The sequence below is a fragment of the Mastigoproctus giganteus genome, chromosome 8 (genome assembly GCF_048544385.1).
Source record: "Mastigoproctus giganteus isolate SK-2022 chromosome 8, ASM4854438v1, whole genome shotgun sequence".
In the NCBI taxonomy this organism is placed as follows: domain Eukaryota; kingdom Metazoa; phylum Arthropoda; class Arachnida; order Uropygi; family Thelyphonidae; genus Mastigoproctus; species Mastigoproctus giganteus.
Window position 1 is genome coordinate 62,103,275 of NC_143582.1, and position 21,594 is coordinate 62,124,868.

The 21,594-nt window shown below is 43.4% G+C and overlaps 1 protein-coding gene across 1 annotated transcript in view; it reads right to left on the bottom strand.

Moving 5' to 3' along the window:
* Positions 1–21,360, bottom strand: part of LOC150081567 (QRFP-like peptide receptor) — a 181,886-nt gene extending 160,526 nt beyond the window's left edge. Inside the window, exon 1 of the mRNA XM_090379408.1 lies at positions 20,891–21,360. Coding sequence (XP_090235534.1) covers positions 20,891–21,353 — 463 coding nt within the window. The 5' untranslated portion in view covers positions 21,354–21,360. The remainder of the gene's footprint in view (positions 1–20,890) is intronic.
* Between the last annotated feature and the right edge of the window lie 234 nt (positions 21,361–21,594).

The following is a 21,594-nucleotide window of genomic DNA, read 5'->3' on the forward strand; positions in this document are numbered from 1 at the left end:
TTGCAGATGATGTTAAAATTGGGAGAGTAGTTAATGATCACTGTCAAGCTGAGCTTCTTCAGAGAGACCTAGATAGACTTCAGGAATGGTCAGAAAAATGGCAGCTGTGCTTTAATCCAACAAAGTGTAAGGTATTACACCTGGGAAACAGTAATCCCAAAAAAACTTATTCACTTGGTGGAGTTCAACTAAAGCCAGTACTGGAGGAAAGGGACTTGGGTGTTACGATACGGTCAGACATGAAATTCTCTGAGCATTGTAAACAGGTTGCAAGGAAGGCCCATGGTGTCCTATCGATGATCTATCGAACTTTTGCAAGTAGAGATAGGGACGTGATAATCCCATTATATAAGGCTTATGTTAGACCACACTTGGAATACTGTGTTCAAGTATGGAGACCGCACCTGAAGAAAGACATCGAGCTTCTTGAAAGGGTGCAAAGAAGGGTAACTCGCCTGGTGAGATCGGCAAAGGGGCGTCCTCATGAAGAAAGACTTCGAATATGTGGGTTGCAGAGTTTGGAAACTAGACACCTTAGAGGAGATTTGATTGAGGTGTTTAAGGCTCTGAGAGGCATCAGTAAAATGAATGAGGACAAAATTTTCAAGATTATAAATGATGCTAGAACTAGGAGACATAAATTCAAGTTACGGGGGGAAATGTTTAGATTGGACTGCAGGAAGTTCTATTTTAGCCAGCGAGTTATAAATTACTGGAATAAGTTGCCTTCATGGGTGGTAGAGGCCGACAGTTTGGGGAAATTCAAAGGTCATCTGGATAGTACTTTCGGGTAAGGGAAGCGCATAGGATGATAGGTTTAATTTCCTTTTTATTTATTTTTTTTTATTTATTAATTATTATTATTTAGTTATTTATTTATTTTTTGTTTTTATCATTGTTTTGTTCGGATTTTTTTTTTTTTTTGGCTGGTGCAGCATAAGCCATAGGCTTTCTTGCACCATGCGGCCGTTACTAATACTACTAATACTAAATACTACTAATACTACTAAAACACCTACGAAATCTCAACTGTGTGTGTCTCTTGTCTCTCCCCGTTCACTCACTTTTGTCATCTCAATTCGGCAACGCCCCTCATAATTCCTGCACGCCTTTTTTCTGAGTTTACCCAATCTTCTCATTTTGTTCAACTTTCATTATTTCCTATTCGTCCTTTAAAATTTCTCAAGCTGTATATTCAGAGCTCATTTTAATAAATTTCCAAATTTTCCCCAGGCAATCCGCTGCTTTGAAGTTCGCCGTCACCTTCGCAACCCCTCGTTAAACTTAGCAGATTTATTTTACATTGCTCTAACAACTTTGCCATCGCCGACAGTCAGAAGCAAATACCTGGCCGATATCTCGGTGTCACCGGACAAAGGGATGTCCCACAATGTTCAGTCTACAGCCCTTTTGTTCCTCAGAGCCATAGATATTCGCACCTGCTCGCCATTAGTCCTGTCACCATTCCCGTTGTTATTGTTTGTTCTGTGCCACGGTGGGAACTGAAATGTACCCCTAATTGCTAATAGTTTACCGCTCCCTTCTCTAATTCAACCTTGTCTAATTTTAAATCCTTGTGAGTGACCTAGAATAATATTTGTGACTGAAAATGTTTACTGTCCTGTTTTGCTATTTCCTAACCTTTATTTTAAATAAAGCTCACTCATTTCTAAAATATTAACATGTAAGATTTTACATCTTACACACCTTTGATAATTATTAGTTTTAATATGGTCCAAGACTAGTTCTATAGCATGCAACTCTGCGGTACATATACTGCACTAGTGGGGAATCTTCTCAGATAACGTACTGTTTAGGAAGACTGCAGAAATCCCACGGATGATTCTGATTTCGAACCATCAGTGAAGACAGGCAGGAAATCAAAGTAAGCAGATCGATGGCAAACATAGAGTTGCAAGTAGACAGATGGTGATGTTTCAGCTTTTCTAGCGTCATGGATGGAGAAGTCGCATGGTGGAAAGTGAGCATGCCAGGGTAGAGCGGGTTACCTCTGTGACTGGCCAACATTGTCTACTGTAATATTCAGCTGTCTAAGCAGCTCTTTGACACAAATAACAAAGGGACGGTTGGCAGTCTGATGAGTGTTATACAGATTTTTCCATCGTGGCTCGAAAACGGATGTCCACGTGTGGCATTTCATTATAAAGGTATATTTTATTCACAATTGCTTTCGTCGCAGGGACATTGGCGGTTCACCTGCTTCGACGTATGAACTCTGGAAGGGGAAGTTCCAAATGCCCCAGTAGCAATACGGATCGCTTGGTGGTGAACTGGCTCTAGCCACTTCACTGTAGTACGCTGTTTCTAGCCGATACCTATAACTTGGGACCATTCTTCCATTTAGATCAGACAAGTGCACGATAAAGGTGGAGTAAAGTGCAGCGGTTTGCACCGCATTTATTGGAAGAAATAGCACGTAGGTGGTTCAATCCCCTCGTGCACAATTTGTCCGCAGTTAACGGATATATGGTGAAAATATCAAATTTTTGTCTCGGGTGCTACTGGACTGATGAGTTCTGGTCCATGGTGAAAGTTCCGTTTGCGACAAAAGTGTACACAAACGGTCTTCTGAGGGGAGAACCTTCACAGGATCTGAAGCCATTGGCCATTGCCCAAGAGTTAACATGGTCAATGGCGTGCTGCAATTGCCTTTCGAGAACCCTCATGTTGCATGACTGCAAAAGACGCTAAAGTCATCAATGCAGAGGGCACTGTTTACAGTTGGAAGAAGTTGTTCAGTAATAGAATTAACTTTGATAGCAAAAAGCGTTACACTTAGTACTGATCCTTGAAGAACTCCATCCTCTTGTCAAAATGGCCGAGAGTGAGAGAGAGAGAGAGAGAGAGAGAGAGGATCGTACACGAATTTGAAACGACCGGTTTGAGAGTAAGTTTTTAATAAAGATGTCAATGTGTCCCCTAAGACTAGAGTTATATATGTCTTTTAAAATTCGGTATCTCCAAGCGGTATCATACGCTTTTTTCCATATCAAATAAAACCGATACCTGATGCTCGCGTTTCAGGAAAGCATCAGAGATAGACGTTTGTTTCCAGGCGAATTAAATGGTCGAGTGTTGGCCTGTTTCTTCGGAAGCCACACTGTCTTGGAAAGCCGTGTCCGCCAGGTGGCGCCTATTAGTATACCGTGTGTGTTTAGCGCTCTTAATAAACAGTAACTTAAGTGAATTATATTAAATGCTCAACCATTCAAGTGATCCAGTAACCATTGATGAACGCCCGTCTACTCGTGTATGAAGTTTCAGCTGCGTTGCTCCAGCAAAAGTTAAGTATTTTGTATATTTCTCCTTTTGGCTTGGGACAATGCACTTCTTCAAGATGGACGCTAGCTTGTAGTTATTCTTGTACTGTATAGCATAATTTGCAGTTAGTGGACACTAGCTTTGCTGACCAATAACATTTTCCCTTCGCTCTCTCTCCGTTTCGTGTCACCTCCCTGCCTGCGGCAATACCCTACAGCAGGAGGTCCCGTTCACAATTGGAGAAAGCTTTGTTTTGCTGCAGTGACTAACAGGCTTAAGTTTTGTGTGACTACCAAATCGTAGTCTTCACGTACAGTTGTTTTGTTTATTATGGAAGGGGCGAATAGTTTTAAAAATGCAAATATCTGCAGAATTTGCAAAAAAGAAACCAACGAAGAAAACAAAGGTGCATACATCAAATGCTCCAAATGCAAATTCCAAATTTGCCAGAGCTGCTCGGGTCTCTCTTATATAAGCCTGAAAAAATTATCAAGCGCAGCTCGCGCGAAATTCATTGCATGCTGTTGCCGAGAAAAAAAGCCGGCGAATGGGCAAGGGATCCCTTCCCACTCAGCCGTGGATTCCCCTCCCAAACTGCTGCTTGACTCCCACTTGACGCCACCTTGCCCACTGCAGAATAGTAGAAGGCGTCATGTCAGTAACAGCCAGGTGTATTCCACCGAGCTCGATAAACGAAGCCATTCTGAAGCTGTTACTAACCTAGGAGAACTTACTAATAATCCCTTGACAAGACAGAGAAACAGCAGCCCTTGTGCTACTCAACCGGACCAGTCCTTCACGGGTGAACTGGACTTTATCATGTCCACACCAGTGGCTGCTTCCATCCTGGAGTCCCTTGCTAATGCTCCACCTGCATCAACTCCAGTTTTTCAGCTCCCACCCGCAACACCAGCTCACTCGACTACTGCAGCTATCTCCTCTAGCTTAAAAACTGCCACTCCAGTTCTCCGTGTCCCGTCTGCTGCAAATGAATCCTTGGACGGATATGTGCAGACCTCCCCTGCTACTCCAGCTCGCCCTCTCCCAGCTCCCACTACTGACAAAAATACTGTGTTGGATCAGGTCTCGATACTTCGAACCAAGCTGGAAAATATAATGAAAGACAACAACAATAGGATCACTACGGCCGTCAGAGGAGACATAGTAATCCTTTGGAACAAACTGGAAACCATCGCAATGAACGAACACCTCCAACAAGAAAGGGCGAAAGCTAAGCTTGAAGCTTTCATGGAAGGGAGAGAAAAGCAAATGCCACAGCGCTCTCTCTCTTACTCTGCTGCGCTGAGGACACCCGCCGCTCCCTCTCCCTCGGCAGATGTAGCGCAAACAAAAAAGAAACCACCTGTCCAGCGGCCAAATTTGATCATCCTAAGACCGAAGGAGAGTGAACCAGCAACCACCAGTGAGGAAATTAAAACTAAAGTAATGGAATCAATGAAAGACGACTTCAAGACAACACGAATCAAGTCAATAAGGAAGATTAGAAGTACGGGAATAGCGATAGAAACTGAGACGAGAGAAGAAATACAAGGTATAATAGGGAATCCTAAAATCGCGACTTTAGGCTTAACTGCAGAGCTGCCAAAGAGAAGGGGACCAACTGCTATTATTTTTGACGTTGGAAAAAATATTACCCCACAACAACTAACAGAGGAAATCTTTACAAGGAACCTTCGGGATCGGCTCCCCGACCAAAACCCGCAAAGGTCAGTAATTCCAAAATATGCGACCAAGCCTAAAGACAGAAACGCCAATAACTGGATTGTGGAGTTCTCCCCGGAGGCCTGGCAAGCGATAAAAACCCAAACGAGAATATACATCGAGTGGAGCTGTCACCGCTTCAGGGAACATGTGATCGTTCCCAAATGCTTTAAATGCTGCAGGTTCGGCCACACTTCCCACACCTGTGTTCAAACAACAACAACATGCGGCCACTGCTCCGACAAAGGGCACAACTTTAATAGCTGCCCAAACAAGTCCAAAGAACCCGTCTGTGCGAACTGCAAGGCAGCGAAAATGAATAGCAATCATTCCATAAGAGATCCTAAGTGCCCGTCGTATACAAAAGCCAAGAGTATGTACCAGAGCAGGACCGATTATGGGAACTAGGCCAAAACAATTCAATACCACGGAAATCAAAATCTTTCAGCACAACGCACAGCGGGCCAGAGCAGTGGCTGACCAGCTCAGAGTGAAGGCCGACGAGGAAAATGCCGATATAATTATTGTCCAAGAGCCATATTCCAACGCAAAAAAGGTAAAGGGGTACCCTTTGACTTACAAGACCATTCAGTGTGATGAAGACACTCCCTGGGCGGCGGTGCTCATCAGGAATCCTAATATAACAGCCACCAAAGTGACACAGTTATGTACGACCTGGGCAGCTTGCGCCCACGTAATCACACCCATAGGTTCCTTCTATGTGGTCTCCTTATATTGTAGACCGGGGGTAGAAATCACTTTTGCCATAAACTACCTTCAACACCTCTTGGATGTCCTTCCAAACCAGAAAATCATCGTCGGAGCAGATGTCAATTGCCGCTCGCCTGCCTGGCATAGTGCAACCGAAGATAGAAGAGGAACAAATAATGGCCAGCTCTTGGAAAACTTCCTTGCGGGGTCACCCCTAGCCATACTCAACCAGCCGCACCAACTCCCCACCTTTTGCAATACACTGTGGGAAGCAACAATTGATATCTCACTTGCGTCCACCAACACGGCCGCCCACGTCTCTGACTGGAGGGTAGAAAACTCCTGGACAACCTCCGATCACCGTGTCATCACGCTGAAAATCTCTAGGACACTAACCAGAACTCAGATCCCAAGACAACTGGACAACCGATATGCAATAAACAAGGCAGACTGGAATCTGTTTGCTGAGAAGCTCCTCACAGCAGTAAATGCTGGAGAGCAGGACCTGATGCTGGAAGAGGATCCGGACCTCCTTCAACGAAAGATTACGGAACTCATCACCAAAGTCAGCAAGATAGCAATTAAGAAGAAAATTCCATCCCCAGGGGCAGTGCCTTGGTGGAATCGGGATCTGCAGTCACTGCGGAAGGAAGTCATCATGCGCAGGAAAGAATTTCAAAGAGCCCGGCGCTCTTGGCCAGAAGCTGAAGTAGAAGTCATGAGACAGCGCTACAAGGCTGCCAGAAACTTGTATACGGACTCGATCAGAAGAAGCAAACGAAACTCCTGGGAGCAACTCGTCTCCAACATGGGAAACACAGATCCCTGGGGGGTGGTATATAAAGTTACCACCAACAAACTCCCCAGGGGGGAAATCCTTACTACTACCAGAACACCGCAGGGACTGCTTACAACATCGTGGGAGCAGTCGATTGAAAACATCCTCAACTCGATCTTCAAGGAGCAGGTTTACCCGCAGTCCCAAGCACAATGCAGGCTTTGTAAAGAAAACGATGACTACGCCACTGACAACCAGGAACAGCCGTTCACACAGGAAGAGCTTCAGAGCGCTGCTGCGCAGATAAAAACTAGAAAATGCCCGGGCAAGGATATGCTTGAACCGGAAATCATTAAGCGTGTTGTGGATTTAACACCAGGACTCCTACTTCGACTCTATAACTGTTGTCTGAAACAGGGGTACTTCCCCAAGGACTGGAAAATTGCCAATACAAAATTAATCCTAAAAAATCCTAACAGAAACCCAACTCTTCCGACCTCCTATCGGCCCATTGCTTTGCTGTCGGTCTTGAGCAAGCTCTATGAAAGACTTTTATACAAGCGGATTCAACAGTATTACTCCATAGCAAACCTAGAGGCAGCAAACCAATATGGCTTCAGGCCGGGACTGTCAACAATCGAAGCCATCAGGAACCTTATAAATACTGCCAATTCATGCCAAAGTAAATATTTCCTGGTGATCGCTGTGGATTTTGCTAGGGCGTTTGACTCTCTCTGGTGGCCAAGCGTCCTTGGCAGACTCCGCAAAGCTCATACGCCCATAAACCTTTACAATACTATCAAAGCTTACCTGTCCCAAAGAAGAATTGAAGTCATAGCGCCCTTCCAAAGGATAACAAGAAATATCCATAGAGGATGCCCGCAGGGGTCCGTTCTTGGCCCCCTGCTTTGGAATATAGTCTTCGACGACTTCCTTGACACCAACTTGGGGGAAGTAAAGTGTCAAGCCTTCGCAGATGACCTTGCACTGATGGTGGCTGCAGACTCCAGGGCCCAACTGGAGATACAGGCAAACCATGCCCTAGAGATCCTACAACAATGGGCGGAAGAAAACTTCCTACAAATTGAACCGACAAAAACAACGTCGATCCTTCTCAAAGGATCATTAAATATCAGAAGACCCCCGCAAATTAAAATAAAAGGAAAAACGATAAAGTTTACCACCCAAATGAAATATCTAGGTGTCATCCTTGACAACAATCTCTCCTTCCAACCTCATCTCAAGCAACTAAGAATAAAAATTAGAAACTACTCTGCACTGGTAGCCCGTGTTACAAGGCGTGACTGGGGCCTGAAAAAGCGAACACTCTCTCTCTACTATAAGGCTACATTTATACCAGCAATCTCATATGCTGCTCCAATCTGGTTCCACAAGACAGCCATGGCCGTAAATAAAAGAATTCTTGATTCAATCCAGAGATCAATCCTTCTAACAATAACCCGCGCATGCAGGACTGTCAGTACGCATGCGCTCCAGGTGCTGGCGGGGGTTCTCCCGCTGGACCTGGAGATTGTCAGGTGTGGCCTGTCATACTACCTATCTAAAGGGATGCCCGTCACATTCATGGGGTACACCATCGAACTTACAAATGACAGAAAGACAGAAAAAACCCGATTATTAGGGCATCTAAAGCAAGAGTGGCAAACCCGCTGGACAAACAGTACCAAAGGAGAAGTGACAAGGAAATTTTTTCCGGAAATACACAAAGTGTACCCTAAATCACCGCCTTGGCTCCACCCAGGACTGCACTCCACTTACCTCCTGACGGGTCACGGCCCTTTCAATGAAAAACTTGCAGCCTTTCGGCTTGTGGAGGACCCACATTGTCCATGTGGGGAACGCGAGAGCTGGCAACATTTGATGCACCAATGTCCACTGTACGACGACCTACGCGGAATCTTAATCACCAGACTAACTTACTTACCTCAGGACCAGGAACACCATCTCCTGGACAGCTTCGATGAATATAGTGCGCTCGCCAAATTTGCACAAGACTTATTTGCAAGAAGGAGAACACAAATTGCAATCAATAATGCACGCCATTAGCCCAGGGCTCCCTGCAGATGAGCATCCAAACTGAACCAGACTATGGCCGTTATGGTGGGACCTCACTCTCCCTGTCTCCTAGGATTGAACATCCATTGCAAATGATAGACGATCCGACACCATATATGCGGACTCCTACTAGACAATGATCTCTCTCTGGACGGGACTCTTTCTCCCATGTGCGACGCAATGACTGGACCACATGACCACAGCAGCTCTGCTTCAGCACGCCGCCTGGCGTTCTAAACTAGGCACCTTTGCCCAGTTCACTTTTAAAACCCCATCCCTAGGCAGGGAAGGGGAAGAGATAGGCCTCTGTCTCATCCCCTCCCCTGTCCCCCCCTTTCCTCCCTGGTGGGGCTTGCTCCACTGACACTCCTGGGATCGCCTTCTCTTTCGTTCCCATACTTCTATCTGTTCCCCCCAATCTTCAGTCTTCCCCCACTCTACCTTTACCGACCGTGAATGTCCCACTGCATGCTGCTAAATTTCAATGTAAAAAATTAACCTAACCTTCATTTAAAACCTATCTCGGCCTTACCTAAACCTCTAGCGTCTACCCCATTTTTTTTTTTTTTTTTTTTTTTTTTTACATAGGTCCTAGCCACTGAAATCTCAGGAAATTAGGTGGCAGGGCCTGCCAGAGTAAATAATTGTAAAACTGGTGTACCTGGTCTGCCTCCACGGGGCCAAGTGTGGGCAACGTTGGGCCTCAGTAGGGGTCCAGCGGCTAAATGACCAGATGAACAACGGTACACGACAGTACACATGTACAATATCCACACACTTTTAAATCTCTGGCCTCAACAGTGTTCTGTTTCACATGACAATGTATACTACGCGGAGATGGGGGAAAACCCCTGGTGCCGTTTGACACGAATACACTTTACACTTTACACTTTACTTGTCTTGGAAAGAAGAGGGATTGACGAGCAGGTTTTTCACTGTGCGGTCGCATGTTTTCAGAGGCTCCTCTTCAATGAATAGTTTAAAGGACTATGCTCAATATCTTGTCGAGTTTCTGATATCCAGCGAATCAGTTTCTGGTGTGCTTTTTCCTGAGGCAAGTTGTACCCACTAAATGATCAGGTAAACAACTTTATTCTCAATTTAAAAACTTGAATACATATCTTATTTTGTTCAGCCAAGCATATAGCCAGCGGAATGCTTTCCAGCACAAGGTCACGTTGACCAGCATTTTACAGATCACCTAAATTAGGTCAACCAGCAGGTGGTCTGTATACTTTGTCTCACTGCAGCGGACATCGGCTACCCTCTGGGGCACTTAAAAAGGGAAAGTCGTGTTAACGCTAAATATAACTGAACACAAACACTCCTCACATAGTAGGAAGTGCTTTTATTGCCTAGCAGTTGAACTCTTTAAAAATAAGGAACTTGAGAAACTAAATAACATTTGCAGTAATATTTCTAATAATAATAAAAATTGCAGAAGACTTCTGCCCCAACTGTAGTGCTACTCTAAACATTTGTTCTTTGCCAATTTTCTCTCCTTTTAAAAATCATTATGCCTGGTCGCGCAAGCCAACAAACTTGTGATTGCTGCGGAAAAAATATTAAAGTCTTTTTGATCTGTAATGGCCCCTGCAAAAGAAGCCTGGGGGAGTGCTGTTCTGGAAGATCTACAATTCCAAAGATAAGTTCCACGGCTCGATCTAGATACTACTGCAGCCAATGCAAAAGCAGCATTTCAAGTGCTGGAAAAAACAACGCAGAGAGAGACAGCACAACAACTGACCAAATCTCTCCCACTCCTGCGGACTTATCTGTTGAGGAGCTACAATTAGGCGAAATCTACTGCCTAGAAAAGGGAAAGCGAAGCAGTTATGAACCCAAGGATTCACAAAAATTGATTCGCTCGCATCCGGACGTGACTGAAGAGACCAGCAAAGAGGTAAACAAAGATGCACCTAAAGAAACAAACGAAGTACCAGAACCAGCTGCAAACCCGAACCCCACTCTACCCCCTCTAATTGGAACCCCAGTTGACCAAATTATGGCTATCAGAGGGACGCTTGAGGAGTATGTGGGAAAATCATCGAAAATTACTGCTGCTATCCGCACTGACCTCATTACCATATTCAGCAAGATGGAGACGGTGATTTTAAACCTCTACGTCGAATACGAAAAACTGCAAGCGAAATGGGAGGTTCGCCCTCAGAAAGGGGGAAAACAAATGCAACAACGCCCCCCTACCTTTGCGGAGGCGTTGCGAAATGGCGCTAAAGTAGCATCGCATAAACCAGATGGACCCCAAACCAAAACACTAACAAGAAAGACAGAATCACATATAATCCTGATTAAGCCAACAGAAGACGCGCAGCTTGGCACAAGTGATGCTGTAAAGGAAACCTTAACCAAAAATCTAAAAGACCAAATGAAGACAATCCAGATCAAAAGTATGCGGAAGACTAGACACCCAGGTGTGGTAATTGAAACCAACTCCAGAGAAGAGGCACAAACAATTTTAAGTAATGAAAATATCACCAAGTACGGTTTAAAGGCAGAGGTTCCCAAGAAAAAAGGACCCTCAATATTTGACATACAGCAAGGTGTAACCCCAGAAGAACTCAAAGAGGAAATTTACCACAAAAATCTAAGTCTGCACCTACCTGAGGACACTGTGGAAGAAGACGTTAGCCCAAAATACAGTACTAAATCTAAAACACATTCAAATGTCAATTGGGTAATCCAGCTCTCCACGCGAGCATGGCAAATCTTAGAAACACAGAGTCGCATTTTCATAGGCTGGGGGAGCCATAGGTTTAAGGAGCATATTTCAGTTACGAAATGTTACAAGTGCCTTCGCTTTGGCCACACATCACACACATGAACTAGCGTGATTCAACATGTGGCCACTGTGCCCAGAAAGGACACAAGTACAGTGACTGCCCAGCAAAAGACCAGCTCCCAGTCTGTGCAAACTGCAAAGCAGTGAAAGCTCTTCATCAACACTCAATCAGGGATGGGAACTGTATGGTATACCTGAAAGCCAAAAGCCAATACCACATGAGAATCAACTATGGATAGAGGCCCCTCTATAAACTGCCACCATGAAATAAAAATAATTCAACTGAACGCACAAAGAGCGAGGCTGGTAGCTGACTAACTAAAAGTGAAAATAGAAGAAAACCAAATTGATGTGGCCTTATTACAGGAACCATATATTCGCTCAGGTGTGGTCACAGGTTACCCTGCATCCTATAAAATGGTCTACTAGAAAACCGAAATCCCATGGGCAGCAATAATCATCAGAAATCCAGAAATCAGCACAACAAAGATTACACCACTCTGCACTGCAAACAGTGCCTGTGCACAAATCATAACTCAGTTAGGGTCTTTGTTCCTGTTAACAATATATACTCACCCTGGTGAAGACATCACCCCAGCGATCTCAACCATTCAGACGGCTCTTGAGACTCTCCCGGGGGGACGACTACTAATAGCCATGGATGCAAACTGCAGATCTCTGCTCTGGCACAGTCGCACCCCTGACAGATCTGCACAAAGAAATGGTGCAAAACTAGAAGAATTCTTCCTAGCCACAGGCCTCCAAGTAATAAACCGACCAGATCAACTTCCAACTTACAGCGGCCCCCTTTGGGAGAGCACTATAGATGTTACAGTAGCCACCCCAGACATTGCCAACAAACTAGCCAAATGGACTGTACAAGAAGCCTGGACGACGTCGGACCACAGAGCGATATCATTTTCTCTGGTTCGCTCTGTGGAACGGACCCCTCCGATCCCACGAGATGTGATACGGTACAATTCGAAAAAGGCAGACTGGCAACGTTTTCGGACTGAGCTAACAAGAAGACTCCCTGAAGACACTCCACTCCCTGAAGCACTCCCTTCAGACGATTGTGTACAGATTATTACCACTGCCATAAGATCTGAATGTGATCTCTCCATCCCACGCAGAAGGCCCTACCGATATGCAGTTCCCTGGTGGAATCCCCAAGTACAGGATCTCAGAAGAAGAGTCCACCATGCAAGAAAAATGTTCCAGCAGGCTCGATCAAGGCTGCCTCCCCATGGGGTAGATGCTGCCAGGGAGGCTTGTCGCATTGTCAGAAATGAATACACAAAGCTAATTCGTAAAAGTAAAAAGCAAACGTGGCAAACCCTGGTATCCACTTCTGGGAATAAGGACCCCTGGGGCATAGTTTTCAAGATCGTAACAAACAAGCTGTCGCGAGGAGAGGTATTCGATACAACACTAAAGATGGATGGCTCCTCTACTTACACCTGGAAGGATAGCATTAACAATATTCTAGACACCATTTATCCCATTGAAGCTGCAGCTATGACTCAACAACAACAAGAAATAGTAGATGAAAATCACAACTATCATCCTGCCTCTGTGGAATCCCCCTTCACTAACATTGAGATGGACTTGGCAATAAACAAAATGAAAGTAGGAAAAACACCTGGTGCTGATCTGCTGGAAGTGGATGTGGTTAAAAAAATTGCAGAATGCTATCCTGTTACTCTCCTAAGCCTTCTAAATAGGTGCCTGACAGAAGGCACATTTCCAACATCCTGGAAAACGGCAACCTTGAAATTTATATTGAAAATCCCGACAAGCCACCACAAATTCCAACCTCCTACCGCCCGATTGCCTTGCTCTCTGTAATGGCCAAGCTACAAGAACGCCTGCTCCTATTTCGCTTAACCGCCAGATATGAAGAACAAAAGCTTCCAAGTGACAAGCAATTTGGATTCAAAGCAGGTAGCAGCACAGAAGATGCCATTAACAGTTTAATCACTCAAGCAACTCACACAGCCTTTAAGTACTCCCTTGCAATCATGGTAGACTTCGCTGGGGCCTTTGATCGACTATGGTGGCCCAGCGTTCTTCGGAGGCTTCGGCAATCAAATGTTTCCAACAACCTATACAACAGTTTAAGGTCATATTTAACTGGTAGAAAAGTCCAAGTTACCAACAGATTCCAGACAGTGACTAGGTACATCGATTGAGGCTGTCCGCAGGGCTCTGTGCTTGGCCCTTTCCTCTGGTCTATTGTCCTGGATGAGTTCCTGGGCATGGACCTGGGAGGTGTTGAGCCCTTGGCCTTCGCGGATGATCTTGTCCTTTTGGTATGTGCTAACACCAGGACGAACTTAGAGAAAATGGCAAATAGAGCACTGGTAAAACTTCAGAACTGGGCAGCCCTGCACAACCTTACCATTTCAGGGGAGAAAACGAAGTCCATACTCCTTAAATGCAGGCTACAAATCACAAAACCACCTACAATAAAATTAAACTTTATGCACGCTGAAGTCAAGCTCCTAGGTATCTTCTTATACTCGGGGCTTACCTTCCGCCACCACCTAAATTATCTAGCCAAGAAAATTCAAAGGTACAGTGCTATGATAAGGCGGGTCAGCAGGGCAGACTGGGGGCTGAAGCACAAAGCTCTTACTCTGATATACCAAGCGGCATACGTGTCAATTGCGTGTTATGGTGCGTCCATCTGGTACCGAAAAGCCATCCTAGCAAGAAATAAACGTAAGCTGGATTCAATCCAGAGATTCATGCTCCTTTCAATTTGCAGGGCATGCCGCACCGTCAGCACCCCTGCTCTGCAGGTATTAACTGGATGTCAGTCACTATACTTAGAAGTGGTTAAAAGAGGGCTTTTTTATCACTTAAGCAAGGGAGTTCCAACCCAACTGCTAAATTTTCAACTTGACACCACAAACGGCACCAGGCAGGAAAGACAACGGATAACCAAACATCTACAAGAGATATGGCAACATGACTGGGACACTACAACAAAAGGGGCCATCACAAAACGATTCCTTCCAGCCATAAGTTCAACTCACCCAGAACCTCCACCCTGGTTTTCGCCTGGCCTCCATGTGACCTTTATCATCACCGGCCATGGATCCTTCCAACAAAAACTGACCGCCATGGGAATCGAGAATGACCCACGTTGCCACTGCGGCGAAGAGGAGTCCTGGGGGCACCTCATGTATGAGTGCCCCAGCTACGACAACATTAGGCTTAAATTCCTCACCACAATACAGAGAAACCCTCGCAATCAAGAATCCACTCTGCTACTCGAGGAAGATACCTATAAGGCATTAACCACCTACGCGCAAGAAACATTTGCACTTAGGCGAGCTAAGATTGCAGAACTCAGAGCCCAAGAGCTAAACCGGACCGGCGTGGGATAACTCTCCATTTCCCCGGAAAAACGCAGACATAATCATGCAAACCCTAATAGGGTAGGATCCATTGCAGGCACCATCCAAGGTGCGGGATCTACAGGCACTCCTCGGAGTGCGGGATTTAAAAATCATCGCAAACCCGAAATGGGTAGGATATACTGCTGGCACCGATCTAGGTGCGGGATTGCTGGCACTAACCTCATTGCGGGATTTACAGGCACTATGCCATTGACAATTACACATTACACAGGGGCACCTGTCCCCTGTGACTTTTAAACCCACACTCTTTCCTATACTTCGCCTAAATTAGGGTGGATTTATTCTCCCCTGTCAACCCACCCAAATTCATTCTCCCTCAAATCCTCTCTTTTCTATGCCCCTCTCTCTCTCCCCTTTTTTTTTTTAAATTTATTTAATTATTTATTTTTTTATTATTTTTTTTAATCTGTTACTTTATTTTTTTTAATTAATTAATTAATTTTTTTATTATTTTTTTTATTTATTTATTATTTTTTTTATTTTATTATTATTTTTATTTTTTATTTCTTTCCTTTTTTATTTATTTATTTTGTTTTATTATTTTTTATTTATTTTTTTTTTTATTTTTATTTTATTATTATTTTTTTTTTTATCTCCGTCAGGAAGCTAAGGCAACCCTGGCGGAGGCCAGCCAGAGTATAATGGGCAGCCTGGCTCAACTCCCAGTGGTGATGGCGGGCAACGTGGGGTTCCCTTAGGGGCCTTGCGGCTAAGCAGCCAGAGACAGAACAACTCTGTCACAAACCAGACACCACACTTTTTCTGGTTTTTACAGAGATTCTGTAAATTCTTCACAAAGTACCATGGTGCAGATGTGGGAAACCACCGGTGGCGCCTTCCACAAAACACTATGCCACTATGTCTTGGAAAGAAGGTTGTTAGTCACTAAAAACCACAGGAATCTAGCACTGATCATTCTTTCCAGGATGTTGCAGAAGCAGCTGGTCAGAGCTATAGAACGATAATTAGTCGGCATCTTTGTTTCTTTTCCTGGTTTAGGAAAGGCAGCTACAATTGCCTTATATATGCCAAGAGTTGATATCTGACAAAAGATGTTTAATCATCTCGTATTGGATGTCATCTGGTCCAACAGCACGCGCCTGAGAACGAGAGAATGCCGCCATAAGTTCCCATTGTGTAAAATTCTGATTGTATTGTTTACAGCCATTTGAGGACAGCTTCAATTGCTGCTTTTCAAATTTTTGTTTGATGATTGGAAACTGTGAGGTAGGTAATAGGATGTTATAGCAGACACATTAGCGAATGTATCCCCAAGAGTGTTCGCAATTGCAGTTGGGTCTGCTATTATGCATCCATTATGTTCTAGGATTGTCAAAGGGTGTGATGTATATTTCCATTTCATTTTCCGGACTTTGTCCCAGACGAATTTTGGGGTTTCCGTCCGGCTGGTGGAAGATATAAAGTTGATCAACGATTCTTTCTGACTCTGACGTCTAATATAACGTGCCCCGGCACGCGCACGTTTGAAGGCTATTGGATTTTGTGTTAGGATATTGACGAAATATCCTAGATGCCTTGTTTTGTGCCTTTCTTGCTGCTGTGCATTCTCTGTTCCACCATGGTTTCGGAAATGATAGAAACCGAGTTGATGTCTTCGGAATTGCAATTGCCGCTGCTTGTAATGAATGTTTGTAATGTACTTTACCGCGTCATTAATTGGCTCCTCGCTGACAATGATGGTACTAAACAATCCAGATCTTTGAAGGCATTGCAGTCAGCATGATTGATCTTCCACCACGGTATCCTAGCCGGATGGCATAGTCTCCCATTGCAAAGGGTGGATATCACGGGGAAATGACCATTACCATAAAGGTTGTCTTCAACTTCCCATATACAAAGAGTAAGGAGAGAGGGGGAAGCATATAGAGACATCAATCGCCGTCAATGTACGGGCAGGCATGTGGCAAAAGGTGTTATGTCCCACATTTAGCAGGGCCAGGTTATTGTTTTTGAGCATGCGGTCCATAGTCCAGCCCCTTCCATTAATGTTAGCACTACCCCGCAGAGTACTGTGTCCATTATAATCACCTAGTAACAGAAAAGGGGACGGTAATTGCCTAATGAGATCGACAAGTTCTTCCTGGAAGATGTTGTTCCCATGTGGCAAACAGATTGAACAGATAGTTACAAAAAAAACTTACTGAAAGACGTATGGCTACGTCCTATAAATTAGTAGTGAGCGGCATAGTTTTAAAGGGGTATGCTTAGTCACAAGGATGGCGACTGCTCCATGCTCCAGGTCTATCTCCAATTCTGTCTTTCCGGATGATACAACAGCTACGCATAGAAAGGTCCTCATTTGCCTTTAAATATGTCTATTAAGCAGAAGCACGTTGGCTTGGTTTCGACGGAAACCAAGGCAGTTCCGGTGCAGAAATTTGGAAATGGACATTACTTATATTTGGTGGGTCCCTCTGTCGGCTTCTTAAGTGCTGAGGGCTTCAGTTTCTCAGTCTTCAATTTATCCTTTTTGGGAAAGACAGGACGTTGGCCGGTGTCCATATTCTGGTCCACAAAAAGTTCCAAGACCGCGCCATAATTTGTTTCCTTCACCTCTATCTTTATTGTTTCAGAGAAGAAGCCTTTGTTGACTCACAAATGAGGAAGAAGCGAATTTCTTGGGCTAAAACGCATGTTTCATGGACAAAAGAACAATGGGACACCGTCATCTTTCCTGACGAATCGAAATTCGACCTGCATGGCTCGGATGGGAAGCGATATGTCAGAAGACGAAAATCGGAGGCATACCATCCTGACCACATAACACCGACTGTAAAGTTCCCCGCTGGTCAGATGGTCTGGGGATGTATAACAAGGAAAGGCGAATTAAGTTTATTAACGGAAGGGTGAATGCAGAAACCTACACTGCTATCTTGGAGGAGTGCCTGAAACCAGTCCAAAACTGCATTTTTCAACAGAACTCAACACCTTACCACACAGCAAAATTGGTAAGTTTTATGCTATTTATATTTAATGATGAATTTGTCTTCTTGTCTCACATAGCTTAAAACATACTTACACCAATGTTTTCCCTCGTTTTTCTCCCTTAAGGTTCAGTCATACCTCAGAAATGCTGGCATTACAGTGTTGGACTGGCCCGGCTTTGAACAGTCCACATTTGAACCCTATTGAAAATTGCTGGTACATAATGTCGTCTCAGAAGAAGCCAAAAAGTAAGATTCAGCTGCAAGAGAGCATTGTAAGTGTGTGGTACCACGAAATTGGGCAACCGTATATCCAGAAGTTGATTAACTCTGTGCCAGATCGTTACAAGGCTGTAATTGCAGCTCGAGGAGGAACAACAAAATATTGAGGACTTATTTTGCTGATTTACAGTACAGAATACTATTACGTTAACTTTTCATTTCAGTTTGTACACGTAAATGCAATAAAATGCATGTATGTTTGGTTGTCGTGATTGCATTTGCATGATTTCTCATATTTCCATTAATTACATTTTACCCTTTGGGAAGATATTTATGGTAATTCTGTATATCAAGTGGAGTCTTTTTATTGGATTTCATTCACAGAGATATATATCCCATCTAACAAATGCATTCCGAACATTTCTGCAACCCACATGCAGTGCAAAACACATTATTTGCAATTCACAAGTGATGCAGTGTTTTTTGTCTGCCACTGTATATACAAGGCAGAATGCTTTTATTCCATTATTAGTCGCACTTTTTCACAAAGCCGTGATGGATATGACAAGTTTTACTTATTTTAAAATAAAAGTTAGATCTGAGCAAAGCGAAAATGGAGCCAATTTAAAACAAACGTTTTCATCTTAGTCTCGATTTCACAGAAAAACCGAGTAAAAACAACAAATCTAATTCCACCGAAGCCACGACACATGATCAGGAACTCCTAACATTATGCACGCTAGCCATGAAGTTCTAAGTTGACTATGTCTGTTGTTGTTTTTTTGTGCTTAACAGCGTAAGGGCAGCTGGGTCCACAATAGGCCCGAATTAGATTACAAATCTCGGAAAAGGCAAAAGATGATCATTATTGTCTGTAGTGCCCATATTTTCCTCCTTCCCCGTACCAGTTTACAAAATGTTAAGGCCACAGTCAGCCTCAAACTAGATAACGAGTATATAATTATGGATCTCTAATGTTCATTCGTCGTGCGGTCTGTTCTACTTGGTAGCATTTGTTGGCGACCATCCGTTCGTCAAGCTTTCCCATCGTTCATTTCGATTATGTCTGTTCGGCCGTTTTCATAGTTCACTCAATGAGATAGTTCTCTTTTTCACAAAGCCGTGATGGATGGCCTGTTTACTTGGAAAAGTGTTTATTTATTTATTGCACAATAATTGATTGATTATTTATTAAAGTAAAAGTAATTAGACCACTAAGATAAAAAAGAACGGTTAAGGGATGAGCTTTTAATTGGGCGTAGGGCCATCTTTCGGAAGAATAGTCTTGATGCACAACCTCCAGCTTATGACTATTTTGACTGATGCAACACTGCCCTGTTTAAAACCGTGAGGGTCTACCCAATTAAAATTGAGAAACTATTATAGAACACCCGGCTTACTGAGGATGTCACAATATCGCTCCAACATCCTCGAAGAAAACCAAGTCCAATCTATAAGCCTGCCTTCCCAATGCAATTCTTTACAGAGCGTTCCCCAGATTGGCATCACAATCACTTCCTCTCATTCAATGGGCATTCTATTAATCAAATCTTATTACGAAATGTCGGGATTCTTGTCGTTTTTAATAGCTTATTAATAAGGATTGTATTTCTATTAAAGAATCACTATTATTTTGCAGTGGTAAACAAATAACGTATTGTATTTAATAGCTATCAGTTATCCATAAAACTCGTTCCTTTGCATGAAATCTTCCCTGCAGTTCGCCAGGAATATTGCAAGTGGAAAATACACGTTTCAAAATAAATAAATAGGGATATTCGATTCCCTTTTTATTTCCAGTTAAAAGAAAGCTACTCGAAGTGCATGAAAATGATACGTTTGAGATTTCTCTATTCTTAGTTCAGTACCAAAATGCATAAGTGGACTCCCTTAGCAAGCAAACCTGATTCTGCCTTTAATAGCAGAATTTAATTTAATTAGCCTGATTTTAATTCAGTCTACTACGATTACTTTCAGTCGTTCCCACAGAGACACACATCTTAATAGCTTGCGACGAGTGTTCAAGTGTAAAAGATATTAATTACCTTCGTGGTAATTGCTTCGTTTCACTTGAACCTTTTGTTAATTTAAATTGCGACTGAGTGGTTCATTTGCAATAGGAGATAATCTTACGTACCATCTCCTGGTAGTATTGACTTACAAATAAGCCATTAATAATAATTGGTTTACCAACAAAAACAATTTTAGGTTTCTGTTTATAATTACCCATTGTCTTATCATTGAAATTATGGAATTAGAAAGCCAGTCAGGGTCAAGGACAGAAATCCACTTCTCAGATTCATGAAAAGGCCGCGGACATGTTCGATCCTCATCTAGGATTCAAACCATGTATTAAAATGAATTAATAATACATGTATAAAACAAGTTGCCATGATTACGTGAAGATTAATATAGTTTAAAGACTTCTTAAGATACTTTTCTTGAAGTTAAATATACTTATATAAAGCTAAGTATGGTATTGGGAACTCAAATAACGGTAGTTATTTTGAGTATTCGCATGCAAATTTGTCTTACAACAATCAAAGATACATTTCTGAAGAATTAGCCAAAGCTGCCAAGAGAATTCATGAAATTCGATTGACCCGTACTCCTTATTCATAAATAACATTACTCTTATACTAAAAACAAGAATTCACGATAATTAAGGGATGCGCTCGTGAATATAAACTTTTTAAAATGATTGGCTGTAAGCAAGGACTGCTTGAAATTTTTCCTGTTTTACAACCTCGATCGTTGGTCGGTTTGAGCCCTTAACGCTTTCCGTTTCATAAAAGAGGGTAAGTTAATACTCCCCTGAAACCGATTAAGCATCTAGCTTCCCTGCTGGCTTACCATCCCTTCCACAATAAGTTATCATTTTTAAATACGTATAAAAGCAAAGTATTACTCTGTTTTGAAGACTTACTTTGAGCGAATCCGTTGAACTTACACATGAAAGGGCCCAAGATGTAGATTTGGGTCAAATTGTTGATCAGATGGACCCACATGCAGCAAACACAGATGAGAAAGTCCGAAATAGCTAAATTCACCAGGTAGAAGTTAATTGTATTCCTCATAGATCTGTTGAGGACAACAGTCAGTATGACGCTGATATTTCCCAAAAGGGCCACACATATGATGACCAAGTAGAATGACAGTTTCAAGTACTCTCGCCATGTGAAAGCCTTAAATGTATGTCCAGTCCCCGAGAAATCGAACACGGTAAAGTTGAACTCCAAGATATCCATCAAGGGACATTCCACCTCCACTTCCCCCACCTCCGTCGTCATCATCTCTCCGGTTAGGCTGGACTCACCTTCCAACTGATAGCGATCGATAAGCGTCGTACTAAGTTCAACAGGCGAAGGACGGTACGGACTGCCATCCATTCCTCCCGGACGGGTCGCTGCCTGTTGAAATTGTGAATCGCACGAGGCAGATGTACTCCGCTCCGCTTCACATCCCGGTAAAAAGGCCGAAAGATGCGGGAACCGCACGTGCGCACACGCTGTTTTCCCCCCTCGCGCTCCTCAACTTCTGCCGAGAGAGCATCCGCGTACTCAGAACGCAAGCGCACTAGGAGAGGTACATATTCCTCCTCTTTAGATGAAATTTGACATCTCCTCGTAC